Below are 14,241 nucleotides of genomic sequence, written 5' to 3'. Positions count from 1 at the left end.
CCTGACTGTCAAGTGATCGATATAGATCCAAATACTAGACAGTATACCCTCCATCAACCACAAGCGCAGCCCCGCACATATAGCTGCTCATAGAAGAGGAGAGAAAAAGTAGAGCGTCGGAAATCTCGTCAACGTGAGCTGGGCGTCCGATGGGAGTCATCTCAAATTGCGAGTTCATTGACCCAGACTTAATCTGTTCGCCAATGATTGGGGTGTCAACAAAGCCAGGACAGATTGCATTGATCCGAATTCCTTCACGGGCGTAAGCCTTCGCATCCTATGCAACAGTCAGTAAATAAAAGTCTATATTGACAGAGCATTGCCAGTTACCATTTTCGTTACGCCGACGACAGCTGGTATTGTTAGCCTTCTTCCAATAGTGGAACTCAGAAAGTTTGTCACGCACCATGCTTCGCCGCTGTATAATGCGGGATACTAAAAGGGCCTGGAGGACCGCCGACTCCAAACATGGAGGACACATTCACGATGACTCCACGACCTTCTCTCATGCCATGGACTCTGTAATTCATAATCAGCTAATCCTTGATGACGCCCAACCACGAGGAACATACTCTTGTTTAAGCATTTGGCGGATAAGTGCTCTTTGGCAAAGCCACACACCCGTTTGATTGACATCAACAACCTTCTGCCATTCTGACAAAGACATCAAATGGGTTGGGGTAGGAGTACCACTGATACCAGCGGAGTTGATGCCAATGTCGATCCCGCCGAACTTAGTTGCGACCTTGTCCACGGCAGCGTCGACGGACAATTCATCCGCAACGTTCACTTGAAGGATTTCCACCTCAACATGAGCATAATGGCTTAATATTTCTTCTCGAGTACTTTCGAGAACAGAAAGATTCAAATCAAGTAAGGCCAATGCGTTTATACCGTTCTGTGCCAAGGTCAGTGCAGCGGCCTTTCCAATGCCTTGACAAGTTCAGTATAGAAAATATGATATAAACAGCGAGAAGCCACGTACCTGAAGCGCCTCCAGTAATGAAGGCTGTGCCCTTTACCCGATATGCCATTCTCAAGTAGGTCGTCAAAATAAGCCGTTCAAAATAATTCTCAATTGTTTATCAGGCCTCATATCGACAATGTTTAACATATTGTGATTTCTTTGATTTCTCGGATGCGGAGAGTATCTGTTCCGGCACACCTCGGCGGAGATTGGAAGGACTTTCTGCATTAGGTGCATCTGTCAGGATATAGCCAGGGACTGGTTGTGGAGAATCTGTGGTGCCGGAGTGGGTCTTCTACACGGAACCTTCTCGTTGTGGGCTTCCTATTCGGGTCGCTAGATCTATACCCGCTCGACGTTGCGTGTCAATGTTGATAATTCAAATTAAACGGGATCGGAAGTGATGGTGCCGAACTCTTGTGGCTCAAATTTGCCGATGCTGTAGAATGTGGGTACAATTTAGGGTAGGTTTTGAGTAATCATGTTAAAAGACCCTGCATCCAAATTCTTCGGTATGGATTCAGCTATCAAGTGTTTCGAACTCTTCTCTTTCGATTGTATATTATTCAAAAAAATCAACTACTCGATATGACACGCACCAACACTCATATCGAGACCGATGTCATCGTCATTGGCGGCGGATTCGGCGGCTGTAACTCGCTGTACAAGCTTCGAAATCTTGGCTTGTCTGTGAATTTGATTGAAGCTGGTGGCGCTTTCGGTGGCGTATGGTACTGGAATCGCTATCCAGGAGCCCGAGTTGATACTGAGATGCCTTCTTATCAATTTAACATACCAGCTGTGTATAAAGGCTGGAACTGGTCGGAGCGATTTCCAGGCGACGACGAGCTCAGGCGCTACTTCAAACACGTAGATTATGTCCTTGGCTTGAGCAAAGATACCTTCTTCCACACGATTGTCACAGGTGTGCAGTACGAATCTTCAACCGGTCGCTGGAATATCACAACGGATACTGGTCTTACTGCAAACTGCAGATATGTCATCGCTGCCACCGGTTCATCCTACAAAAAGCACTATCCTCATTTCAACGGTCTCGAGAAATATTCTGGAAAACTGGTTCACTCTGCCGATTATCCAGAGAAACTGGACTACAAGGGTAGGCGTGTTGGAATTGTTGGAAATGGTGCCTCGGGTCTGCAAATTGTGCAAAATCTTGCCAAGGAAGATTGTGAATTGAAGATCTTCATTCGCACGCCTTGTTTTGCCATTCCGATGAAACAACGTTCTATTCCTCCCGAGGAAGCCGAGATGATGAAAGGCTACTATGATGGTATCTTTGATCGATGCTATGGATCTGCTTCGGGATTCCCACACAACACACTTTTCCAGTCTGCACTCCAGGCTACCCCGGAGGAAAGAAAGGTGTTGTTCGACGAACTTTGGGCGCGTGGTGGTTATAGCTTTTTAGTTTCAAACTATTACGACTTCCTTTTGAATGAGAAGGTCAATTCTATTTTCTACGACTACTGGGTGCAGCACGTCCGTGCTCGAATGACAGACCCAGCGAAAATGGATCTTGTCGCACCGCTAAAGCAGCACATGCTTGTTGGAACTAAACGACCCAGTCTGGAACAGGACTACTACGAGATGGTCGACCGGTCAAATGTGGCTTTGCACAATCTGAAGACGTCGCCAATTATTGACTTTGATGCCACAGGTGTGGTTACTGGAAACGGCGAGACGACTCAACACCACGACCTTGACGTGTTGATCTTTGCAACTGGCTATGATGCCGTCACGGGTAGCATTTCAGATCTATCTATTGTTGACAAGAGCGGTATACCATTAGCTGAGAAGTGGAAAAGTGGCGTGTTGACACATCTTGGCCTGATGGTCCCCGAAGCTCCTAATCTTTTCATGGTATATGGCCCTCAGGCTCCCACATCGCTTGCAAATGGACCGCCTTTTATCGAAATGGAGGTTGATTGGATCTGCAAGGCAATCTCGAAGATGCAATTAGAAGGGATCACCGCTCTTGAGCCTACACAGAGTGCAGCTGAAGCGTGGAGAGAACACGTTTTTGCCGTGAGCAATCACACTCTTTACCCCAAGACAGACTCATGGTACATGGGCGCCAATATCCCTGGCAAGCGCCGAGAACCCCTAGTTTACCTGGGTGGCATGCAAAGCTGGTGGAAGAGCTGCATGAATGCCTTGGAGGATTGGGAAGGATTCTACACATCCACTTAGCTGTCGGAAGCCCCAAAATAGCCCCATTCAAAGTAATCATCGTGGGCGGAAGTGTTGCTGGGCTGGCGCTCGCGAACATGTTAGTTTTGTGTACCTGTTTTGATCTCCGACGAGTGCAGGCTGTAATTAGGTCAATTTTATTGGGTATCTTAATCGCTATATGTGTATTGTTGTGTTTGAGTCCGGCAATAACTCATTTGATATTCTGGGGCATCCGGGAGATTGACTGGAGAAAAGCATGTCAGGGCGCACTCACGAAAAATACAGTGTAATTTCACTCTTCGCGCTGGTCATGATGAAAATAAATAGTCAAAACTATAAGTCATATTTACCTAGAAAGCCAGTTTTCTATATTATCCCTTTCGAGGATCGCACATAAAAAATGTCTCGCTTCACAGTAGAGCCAGGGCATTGGGTGGACTACCAACTGCACCTGGCACATTTAGTGGAGAAGACGTCAAAAGGAATGTGTACTTTCCCAGAGGTTTACACTGATCCGCGAGATTCTTAAGATACCAAAGCTCACCCAGCGGGAGACCAAAAAGACTTAGACACCACTGATGCAAGATCAAGTGGGTCAGTGGCTGTTCCACGCCGTCAACAAGAGGGGGCATAGCTTCCACAGCCACATTATCACTGGCAACTGCAGCAAAATGCTGATTCCAGAGCCACCGAGCCATATCCTTGCTTCCTTCTATTCCACAGGCGTGGTGGTTTGCCATGGCAGCTGCTTGTTCGTCCCCGCTCATCGCTCCAAGCGCTTCTGTTACGCCAAATCGAATTATTAGGATATCTCCAGGTCGGAAGGAGACCCCTTGAAACGATGCAACGGCCTCAATATCAGATATTCCAATTCTAAACCCCGAGAAAACGGAATATTCAATTCCTTTGGCCTCAGCGTAGGATTTGAAGTCGATCAGCACACCTCGTGCTACAACACAGCCACGGTCGTGCCAGTCTGAGCTATTTAGTATCTTCTTTGTTGACAGGTAAAGTATGGAGGAATACTAACGGTCCAGCGTGGGAATATATTGTTTTTGAAGATAGGTCCCCTGCATTTCTTCGCATGTCGGTTTCACGCCATTATATGCTTGTCCAGTTGGTATGTGCAGAAAGTGGCCTAAAGATACGTCAGTTCCGGCAAGGCTCATGCATACAACAAAACATACAAAGGCTATCCCATTGACTGCTGGCCTGGGTATTGAATTCTACCTAGTGAAAATGAGCTATGCACATATGGCTCAGGGCAGCTATTAACTTACCTCATCATCAAATCCATAATGTAAATCAGTCTGTTTATCTTCAAGTTTGAATACTTTATGCGTAAGGCCCTTCCGGAAATGCCCAGGAACCTTGACGCTACCTAGAGGCCAACTTCAAGTTGGAATAGACTAATTAGCAAAATTAAATTGGTCAATCAGTATAGACTAGTCTCTGCTCACTTCAGTGAAATCGAAATTCCATGCTGCACCTCTGCGGCCGCAGCCTTAACAAGATCAGGTGTTAGAAGATTAAGTGTCCCAAAAACATCTTTTTCCCCATCCTTGTCAAAAATACCCCACGCACAGCCTTGAGGCATACCATCAACAGGCGGTAGATCGTCGAAACTAGGCAGCTGAGAATACATTTCGGATAGTGTACTTGTCTACCGTTGTAATTGATATTTGGTAGCTTCCGGTCGGTGGCGCAATATGTGACTGTTTTGGTTGGATATCCGTTAGATATGTGCTCTGGCTTCCTGGAGAATTCACAACTATGGGCGTAACAATTCTGCATTAGGAAATGCAGAGCGACTTTGGTGGTATGGAGGTTATGTATCCGACCTCGGAAGCGAGTATAAAGTCCCGGGATCCACACCAAACCAAACTTGCCGGTGAGATGTGACTTGCATGGTGCTAGGAACAACAATAAAACATTAATACGACATAAATGCTAATATCCACTTTAAGCTACAAGCGCTGACCTAGCATGATTACATAGGGTTTGTGGAGCTCGCTCTTAGCTTCCTTAAGGCTCCCGTCTCCACATTCAATGTGGATATAGTAGTGGATCTAACCGCCGCCTCGGATCCGGAAGTCTCAACTCCGTCCACGTTGGGTGACCCTGAACAAACTCCGAATCCAAATGGCAAAGTCCAAGCAGAAACAAGCTGGAATGATTGGAAAATTTCGAGAGAACTCTCTAGAGTCCGGCTCGGAAACATGCCAGCCGGTGTGGGTTGAGTGCTTAAAATGGCTGTGATGTGCGACATGGAAATGTCCGAAAAAGTGATGCTCTTGCTGGGATGCTAGATTGTTGGACCAGTACGCTATCATACCTTATTCGATCATCTTCCCGATTCAAAATGTCTTTGCAGTATGACCCGGAGTTCCTCGATGAGGCAGCGCCCATGCTTCAGCAACTGGCTCAGTTCAGTAAGCCCGCTCTACATGATGTGAATACGAGACGTGTGATGACAGGATCTATGACAAACCCATTACCGCCTATTCCTGATAATATGGAGAGGATAGTCCATCATGTTTCATGTGATGATGGGTTTCAAGTCCCTGTTCATCATTTCCGACGTCGGGATCAGCCTGGCGAAAATGGCGAGCCGGCTATCCTCCATATACACGGCGGTGGCTATATTTCGTTAAACGCGGAACAATGCTCAGTGCCTCATGTCCGATCTGTTTCGAACACTGGAGTTCAAGTTTTTACGGTCGATTATCGATTGGCTCCCGAGCACCCCTATCCAACACCGCTAAATGACTGTTGGGCTGTGCTTCAATGGCTCTACTCCAATTCGAAGCAACTATCTATTGATCCAGCTCGTATAGCTGTTATGGGGGAGAGCGCCGGTGGTGGACTCTGTGCTGCGCTGACATTGATGGCTCGCGATAAAGCCCTTCAACCACCCATTGCCAAACAGATTCTCATTTATCCGATGATTGACGATCGGACTAATGCCAATCATGCTGGCCAGCTGGCTTTTTGGGATGAAATTGACAATAAGACAGGATGGACCGCGTATCTTGGCCCCGATGCTGGAACTGATAACGTCGATCCTTATGCAGCGCCAGCTAGGGTGGAATCTGTGATCGGGCTACCACCGTTGTATCTGGATTGTCCACAACTTGATATATTTGTGCATGAAGGGATGCAATATGCACGTCGGTTCTTAGCTGCGAATATCCCGGTGGAGTGTCATTTGTATCCAGGCCTTCCACATGGCTTTGAAGCTATGGCACCTTCCATAAGCGTTACGAAATGGGCGATTGCGAATAGGGAGAAGGCAATGACCAGTTTTTGATTGCATCATACTTTTGTCTATTTTGTAAATAAAGAAGATAAGCCATCGTTTTCTTCCTGGTAGTGTGAATCAATAGTGGGGCAGGAGGGAAATTTATGAAACTGTGGTTCATTTCCCTGTATTCATTAGACCAATCGAATCGGCTAAACCACGGCAGCATCGGCTGCAGGAATCGATCACAATAGTCGGGAAACGGAGTTGCCGGGGCCGCGTGGACCCGCATGACCTTATAAATCGCGAGTCCCTCGAAAGTAAGTTTACCATATTCAAACTCATACTCATATCTGAATTATACCACAATGGCATCTACCCCTCGACCCGACGAAAGGACCATCCAAAATCTGGTGGGTGGCCAGGTTGCTATCGTTACTGGAGCAGCGCGAGGCATTGGTTTCGCTACAGCCTCCCTCCTTGCACAACATGGAGCTCGCGTGGTGCTGGTCGACTTGCAGGAAGCCGATCTGCAACAAGCATGCACGAAAATTGGCCAAAGCTCAACGTACCATGTTTGTGATGTGAGTGACTGGGATGAGCAAATAGCACTGTTTAAGCGAGTAACAGAGACCCTGGGTCCAATTGCGCTTCTCGTTTGTAACGCAGCTGTTAATCCCGAAGTTGCGCTCTTACAGTCGATGGCCCCAGAAAGGCATAGTGAAATGAATAGCCAAGTCCGCTATAATTACTTGGCAGATGAGCCTAGCAAAAGCGATGGATCTTCACTCCAGTGCCCATCGACCCGGCTCCTGGATATCAATGTGAACTCGGTTATTTTTGGGCTCAAACTCGGCATACACCATATGAAGCAAACTAGGGGAGGTCGCATTGTGGTGACTGCATCTGCGGGCTCTTATATGCCGATCCCCTCACAACCGCTCTACGCTGCTAGCAAACATGCAGTATTGGGGTTGGTTCGCAGCACGGCTCAAATTGAAGAGGTTGCTAAGGCGGGAATCAGTTTATCGTGGATTGCACCATGGTTGACCTTGACCTCTATGGTTGAAGGGCTTGAAGCAACAACTCAGCCGCACACCCTGAAAAGCTCTCCAGAGGATGTTGCATGGGCGATTCTTGCAGCGGCAGCGGCAGAGTCCCCCAATGGAAAGGGTTATTGGGTGCAAGGAACAAACATTTGTGAGGCTGAAGGGGCATATTTTGAAGTAGCAGGAAGACTCATGTTACCGGAGAATCGTTTCTAGGTGTCCATAATTAAGACAATGTGTACTTAAACTTTTAAAAGAAGTCGAAAACATCACATGCTATCATGTTTATTGGACAATTCGAAGGTTTCAAGTCGTGTGCCAGTGTCTAGGTGTAAGTTTTTTAGCTCAGATCTCCATGTACGACCAATCGGGTCATTTCCTTTAGCTCTTCAGTTTTTTTTTTGAAAAAATTACTGTTATTCCAATTGTGAATTTAATAGGTATCCCAGTACTTAATCTCCAGCCATGAAAAGTAAACCGCCGTGTTCGATCGCGGGAGTCCATAAATGACCAATGCAGCTTCAGTCTCACAACATCCCAGTATACTGCTAAATAACTTGTAGATAGTTGAATTTATCAATGAGCATAGATCGAAGGCATAAACGAACTTATGGGCATTATGGCTTGAGCTCTGTCTCCGAATGTTCTCCCCGATGGCGCTCAGCGGCCCAGGTGCATTGGGCGCTTGGCCCCTGCGTCCGTAGTGGAGCCCCCGGGGGCAGCACCAACCAATTTCCAATCAGCAGCAGGGTATAGATATGCAGTGTACGTGCATAGTTCCTTGTTTGCTTTTCCCCAGCCCCCCAACATCATGCAGAAAAATGGTCCCGGGTAGCTCATGGGAGTAATCCGAGGGAGGTTGGCCCGGAGATCCGCTGTTCGTCATCTCCGGGAATACCCTTAAGAACCCTTGAGGCAATTCGGTACAGGATTTGATATCGAGTAAGACTTATAATTCAACCATCGTGGCATTTTGGTTTGATCTAGTGATTAAACTATAGTAACACAGCCACGACAACAAAGCCTAGATTTCTAGTTCTCTTTGCCACTCAACAAAACAAACCCCAAAAACCGAGTTCAACCGAAAGAGGTGATCTTATTTGCTATGCTAGATATGCCGCAGATCTAATAATAGTACGGAAAAAAAGATAGTAAACACACTGGTTATGATTTGGTTCCGAATGCGGGGTGTTGAATGTCCCCGTCAGCTGACCGTGACTGGTTCGCCCCCGATTTTTCTCGCGATCGTCATTGATTCATCTCGGTTGTTTTCCCTCGTGGTTTTTTTTCTTTCTCTCCTCCCTGATTTTCCTTTGCTGGAATTCTTATTTAACTTACCCACTACTGCTTTTTTGCATGTTGGTCTTCCTAATACGGGAGAAGACGTTAGACCGTTGACCCTCAACGGGTCTTCTTCCCATACCGCTAAGACATTTTCGGCATTGGAGGCTGAAACACGCGTCCAATCTTTTTACGCTCGATTGCGGCCGTTTGCGACAACATTCCCCGCATCTCCGCTAATCAATGGTGGCCACTGAGTCCGGGGCGACCGAAAGGTCTGGTTTGGCTCTGAAATTTGCTGATGGCCGCGATGTGGCTGCAATCAATAACCATGACACTCGAAGTCTAATCAATGTGAGCGGCGAGCCAGATCTGGCTGAAGCCAGCCACGCAGATCATGCGCCTTCCGCGTCGATGCCAGTGCCTGTGCCTGTATCGCCACTTCCTTCTCTGCAGATTCGGACCGACCTGTCTAGCCATCGTCCCACCAGTTCGCATCGTGAATCCGATTCTTTAGCCTCGCTCAGTGTATCCTCCGGCAGCTATCCCCGGCGTACTCCCAGTTTACGCGCCCTCATTGCCCCACCAATCTCCAGCGCAGGATCTCTATCGCCCGCCTCTCTCATTTCCTCGCCGCAGCTCAATGCCATGGGGGATATCACTCCGCTGCCTTCTCCAATCGGCGGGGCTTCACCTTGGCGCCGAGGCGAACTACCGTCCTTATCGCGCACGTCCTCGACAGCTTCACGGAGTGGGTCCAGTTTGCGACTGAGTGATTCCTCGCAGATGCTGGGCCCCCCGGCTTATCGATCCCGCGGAAAGTCATATACTGGGCTTAATGATTTGGGACAAGAGTCCCCAATCGCCAATCGGAAACGCCACGACTCGCCGACTAAGCATGTTCGCAATCGCAGCCTGAGTGATTATGCGCCACAAGGCCGTATGTCACTTCCCCGGCCGATTGCTGTTTCTGGGACGGGTCCTACCATTGCTCCGTCGTCCAGCTCTGATTCAAAATCAACGGGCCTACATCGCGAACAATATCTGGCTGTCCATCGAGGCATTGCATTGCCTACTGTTCGCCCTCCGAGTCCGCCCCGCAGCAGTGGCAGTGGCTATGGGGACAGTGATACGGAACCAGTCATTCAACACCCTGCTCTGCTTTCCAGTTCGGATGAGATCTACTCCGTTCGGTCAATACGCACCCAGCAAGCTCGTATCTATCGCAAGTTACGAGTTTTGGGCCAAGGAACTTTCAGTCAAGTGAGCTTGGCAGCACGTGTTGAACAACCTATTCGGACACCTTTATCTCCCTCTGAAGATGGTACTGCCAATACTATCGCTCCCATGGCTACCCAGAAACTCGTGGCTGTTAAGATAATTGAGCATGGCCCTGCTGGTGGTGCTGACCAGGAGCGATTGGAAGTGTCTTTGAAGCGTGAGGTGGAAATCCTCAAGTCCTTGAACCATCCATCACTTGTTCAATTGAAAGCGTTTGGCAGTGATGAAAAACGCGCTTTGTTGGTCCTAGACTATTGTCCTGGGGGTGACCTTTTTGAATTTGCTACTTCAGGGACCCGGCCTTCGTCACCCGGTCTGATTCGACGCATCTTTGCGGAGCTATTCAGCGCAGTCCGCTATCTACATGCAAACTACATAGTGCATCGAGATATCAAGCTAGAAAGTATGGTTTGCTTCCCTCTCAAACCACCCATCTTTAACTAACAGTGTTTGTCAGATGTCTTGTTGACTATGCCAATTCACGCCATGGAGGATGTCAAAGACTGGCGTACCTATGATCGAGCAGTTGTCACCCTTAGTGATCTCGGGTTATCAAGACGCATACCAGAGCCCCCCGAAAGCCCATTGCTTCAGACTCGGTGTGGCAGTGAAGACTATGCAGCCCCCGAAATCCTCATGGGTCAACCTTACGACGGTCGTGCGACAGACGCATGGGCTCTGGGTGTGCTACTGTACGCTATTATGGAGAATCGTCTTCCCTTTGATGTTCTTCCCGGTACTCGTGGCGATCCTGCCAAACTTCGGGCTCGAACACCTCACCGCATCGCACGGGTCGAATGGAGCTGGTACCGCTATGCTAATGAGGATGAGGAATGGGACCCTGAGAAAGGACGGGATTTGGGTGGCGCCCGCGATTGCGTGGAGGGTCTTCTGAAGCGCAACACTCGCCGCAAAACCCTTGATCAAATCGCCGCTATCCCCTGGGTTCATGATGCCATTGATGTCCCCGATGGTTTGAAACGAGGCGACAAGGAAGTGCCGTAGAGCTGGTCTCGCGTGTACATTGAATTTTTGTTTATTGCCCTTCTTCTATCTCGTCTTTCGTCTTGTTCCTTTTCCCACCCACACATACATCTTCACTACTATTTCCTCATTACTAACTTATCTTCTTTCGTGATATCTTCTTTCGTGATACTTGTTCACCATCAATCATGGCTGTCTTGATTCCTTTCTCTTTACTTTTCTTCTTTTTGTTATTCTCTTCTTTATGATTATCTTTTCTGTGGCTAGACCAACTGTTATACCCATTTATACATTGCCTGCGAAACCTTGAGGCAAACTTAACCAGAACCAATTAACTACATTTCTCTCTACAATTTTTGCTTTGCTTCGAACGATATACTTCTGCTGGGGTTATACCTCTGTGACAACGGAGTTTTACACACACCTTCAGGGGCTACTATAGTGGTGACAGTTGCAAACATTTCCTTGGTAGGTAGTAACTTCAAGTTATCTATAACTTTTTAGCAAGACTTTCAGATTTCCTTCTTTTACATATAGTATGTAGATATCATGCTCCATACCCGCGGGTTTATATACTAGTACTAAAGTGCGGGGACCCCATCTGGGCAACTGCCTGTTTAACCTTGGAAGTACAGTGGGCGGTTCTCGGATGCTGACGATGTCCCACGGGTAGTATTAGGAGGACGCTAAAATGCTATGAGCACTCACCCCAACTACTAGTAGTTAGTTGCCCAGGGGATCCCTCAAAATCCAAATCGTAAGCCTTGGAACCAACCTTCGATATTCATCAATCATGTGGTACATCTATATTTTTTATCTTAAAGTACCTCGAGTGTTCTATCCATTCTTTCTCCACTTTCTTTTTCAACCTACATCCATCGATGCATGAACTAGTACGCACTGACCTTTTCTCATAGGCGCCTACCCGAGACAAGTATTGGTCTGCAGGTCACCCGTCGACCTGATTTGCAAACACAACTTTCGAACTCTCTCCAATACGAAGGCTGTGCACCAGACGCCGTGGCCTATCACTTTCGTGCAGTCTTCTTACCTCATAACATGTGAAGTGAGCTTCATACCAGAGCCATTAGCCGAGGACAAGCTGAGATTTTGGCTTGAATACTATTCGAATGTATCTATCACTGGCCAATATGTATCGCCTCTTCACATTAGTGGAAGCTTGAAAAGCGGTTCCCAACCTCCCAATCTCTGAGGGTCTATTCTCTCATCGGCTCTTCCCCCCCCCCCCCCCTTCTTCCAGGAGCAAATTGTTCGCTGCGTTCTCAACATGCCCCCAGAACAAGTTAAGCAACGGCGTTTTTACCATTGGCCGGGGCAGTCGCCAAGCAAAACAGAGCATGCTACTCAAAATCACAAACTGGACTACAAAATACCCGCGGGTGCATATTCTACCCAGGGTATCCCAGTTGCGAGCTCGATGCCTCAACTTCCAAACGGACAGAGCCGTGCGACTTCACAAACTAATCATGGTCGCTTTCCTCCCCGTCCTGTGCCTATCCCACCGCCGCAGACTCAGATTTCGCAAACAGGGCCATCGGCATTGAATCGTGCGACATGGACATCGTATTCCGGATTGAACGCATCAGTGGGGAATCTACTATCCCATGCCACCCAAAAGGCACATGCTACAGTCTTAGACTTGGAAACATTAATTTTCCAATGTGTTGGAGGGGCACCGAACGTACATGAACCGACATCAAGACTTTTGGATCAAGTAATCACCTCTATTGATTCAGGTGTTTTCTGTGGACGAGAAAATGAGCTTGGTATGTATGTCTTGAAGCACAGATATACTTCGCGCTTAATCGCTGACGCAATCCCATATTGTCAGTTGCTGCATGCGCTCTTCCACTTCGATCAAAGTATAAGGATCGAACGTCTAGTCAAAGTGGAAAACAGAAACCAGAGCGCTCAACCGATTATTTCTCCAAGGTTTATTTATATGCAAACTCACAGATGCCTATGAGCCTCACACCTATCAAATTGTAAGTTCTATGGAATGTGAAGAATAAATACAAGCAAGAAACTTTCTAATCTCTTTCTAGTTATCCTGCTACATATCCACTTCTTCAGCTTGCCGCCCAATACTCACGTCGAGTCTACGACAAGCCCAATAATCGGGAACGGAGCTCATACGTCCAGTCCGATTGGCGCAATGGTACAAAAGCGATGGTGATAAAGTCTTTGCCAGTCGACAACATGAACACTATTGTTTTCGCCATCCGAGGCACCCAGAGTTTCATGGACTGGACCGTCAACATGAATATGGCACCTGTATCACCGAACGGCTTTTTAGATGACTCCTCCAATTTTTGCCATGCTGGATTTTTATCCGTCGCCCGTAAAATGGTTGCTCCAGTTGCTGCTCGATTGCGTGCACTCCTTGAAGAAGACCCCAATCGCATGTCCTACTCACTTCTTATCACCGGCCACTCTGCCGGAGGCGCAGTAGCCAGCCTTCTATATCTACACCTACTATCAAACTCTGCTACTGCTCAGTCTGAATTGATACATTTACGAGGGTGCTTCAAGCACATACACTGCGTTACTTTTGGAGCACCCCCGATTTCATTTCGACCGCTCCTTCGCCCTGCGAGTGCGAGTTCTAGATCGATGTTCTTCTCTTTTGTGAATGAAGGAGATCCGGTCTGTCGCGCCGAGAAAGGATATTTCTTGTCTTTATTGGATCTATATGCCAAACCACCACCAGGCTCTGTATTGGCATTCAACTTAAACACAAATTCCAGGTCAGATACCCTTTGGCCTGTTCCTGCGGCTATACTGTCTACGGCAGGTCGGATGGTTCTTCTTCGGGATGAAACGCCCGAGTCTAGTAATCGACTGCAGGCATTCTATCCGGTCAAAAATTCCAATGACGGCGCTCCTCCTCTTCCACCCCGGCAGAACGTCGGGGCATACGGAATCACCGACTTGGATCTACGTAATGTGGTTTTTGGAGATCCTCTCATGCATATGATGGATCTATACGCTAGGCGGATTGACATTTTGGGTCGCGATTCTGCAAGAGAAAAGCCACGCCGATGACCGCCTCTATACTTTTTTTCTGATATTTACTGTGATATGGGTTCTCCTGCGGTTAAGGGGTCTTTGGTATAGGTCTAGTTATGGGGCAAACCCTTTGACTACCTTGTCGTACGACTAGTACTTTTCAGAGACCCGGTTTTCGGAGTTCTAGTTTTGTTGGTTGTATTCACAAGAAGCAG

The 14,241-nt window shown here is 47.6% G+C and overlaps 8 protein-coding genes across 8 annotated transcripts; 6 read left to right on the top strand and 2 right to left on the bottom strand.

Annotated features, from left to right (window-relative positions):
• Positions 1-34: 34 nt before the first annotated feature.
• Positions 35-1,034, bottom strand: N7478_006097 (SDR family NAD(P)-dependent oxidoreductase; the record flags this gene model as incomplete). The annotated part of the gene is made up of 5 exons (XM_056922311.1): positions 35-277; positions 331-353; positions 407-519; positions 573-933; positions 986-1,034. The coding sequence occupies 5 exons, from the start codon at positions 1,032-1,034 to the stop codon at positions 35-37; spliced, it is 789 nt and encodes a 262-aa protein (XP_056780348.1).
• A 521-nt stretch (positions 1,035-1,555) lies between these two features.
• N7478_006096 (flavin-containing monooxygenase) lies at positions 1,556-3,178 on the top strand (the record flags this gene model as incomplete). Its single annotated transcript, XM_056922310.1, has 1 exon — positions 1,556-3,178. The coding sequence occupies one exon, from the start codon at positions 1,556-1,558 to the stop codon at positions 3,176-3,178; it is 1,623 nt and encodes a 540-aa protein (XP_056780347.1).
• Positions 3,179-3,570: 392 nt separating this feature from the next.
• Positions 3,571-4,805, bottom strand: N7478_006095 (cyclase; the record flags this gene model as incomplete). The annotated part of the gene is made up of 5 exons (XM_056922309.1): positions 3,571-4,136; positions 4,191-4,298; positions 4,348-4,390; positions 4,441-4,552; positions 4,621-4,805. 5 exons carry the CDS (start codon positions 4,803-4,805, stop codon positions 3,571-3,573), a joined length of 1,014 nt encoding a protein of 337 aa, XP_056780346.1.
• Positions 4,806-4,960: 155 nt separating this feature from the next.
• Positions 4,961-5,400, top strand: N7478_006094 (uncharacterized protein; the record flags this gene model as incomplete). The annotated part of the gene is made up of 2 exons (XM_056922308.1): positions 4,961-5,051; positions 5,159-5,400. 2 exons carry the CDS (start codon positions 4,961-4,963, stop codon positions 5,398-5,400), a joined length of 333 nt encoding a protein of 110 aa, XP_056780345.1.
• A 122-nt stretch (positions 5,401-5,522) lies between these two features.
• On the top strand, positions 5,523-6,470 carry N7478_006093 (alpha/beta hydrolase; the record flags this gene model as incomplete). Its single annotated transcript, XM_056922307.1, has 1 exon — positions 5,523-6,470. One exon carries the CDS (start codon positions 5,523-5,525, stop codon positions 6,468-6,470), a length of 948 nt encoding a protein of 315 aa, XP_056780344.1.
• Positions 6,471-6,769: 299 nt separating this feature from the next.
• N7478_006092 (uncharacterized protein) lies at positions 6,770-7,666 on the top strand (the record flags this gene model as incomplete). The annotated part of the gene is made up of 1 exon (XM_056922306.1): positions 6,770-7,666. The coding sequence occupies one exon, from the start codon at positions 6,770-6,772 to the stop codon at positions 7,664-7,666; it is 897 nt and encodes a 298-aa protein (XP_056780343.1).
• Positions 7,667-8,974: 1,308 nt separating this feature from the next.
• N7478_006091 (putative protein kinase) lies at positions 8,975-11,017 on the top strand (the record flags this gene model as incomplete). The annotated part of the gene is made up of 2 exons (XM_056922305.1): positions 8,975-10,415; positions 10,470-11,017. 2 exons carry the CDS (start codon positions 8,975-8,977, stop codon positions 11,015-11,017), a joined length of 1,989 nt encoding a protein of 662 aa, XP_056780342.1.
• A 1,267-nt stretch (positions 11,018-12,284) lies between these two features.
• N7478_006090 (lipase family protein) lies at positions 12,285-14,062 on the top strand (the record flags this gene model as incomplete). The annotated part of the gene is made up of 3 exons (XM_056922304.1): positions 12,285-12,783; positions 12,849-13,002; positions 13,063-14,062. The coding sequence occupies 3 exons, from the start codon at positions 12,285-12,287 to the stop codon at positions 14,060-14,062; spliced, it is 1,653 nt and encodes a 550-aa protein (XP_056780341.1).
• Positions 14,063-14,241: the final 179 nt, after the last annotated feature.

This window comes from Penicillium angulare, assembly GCF_028827245.1.
Source record: "Penicillium angulare strain IBT 27051 chromosome Unknown utg000004l_segment0_segment0, whole genome shotgun sequence".
NCBI classification, from domain to species: Eukaryota; Fungi; Ascomycota; class Eurotiomycetes; order Eurotiales; family Aspergillaceae; genus Penicillium; species Penicillium angulare.
The sequence above is the reverse complement of the archived record's forward strand: the minus strand, read 5'-3'. Positions and strand labels throughout refer to the sequence as shown.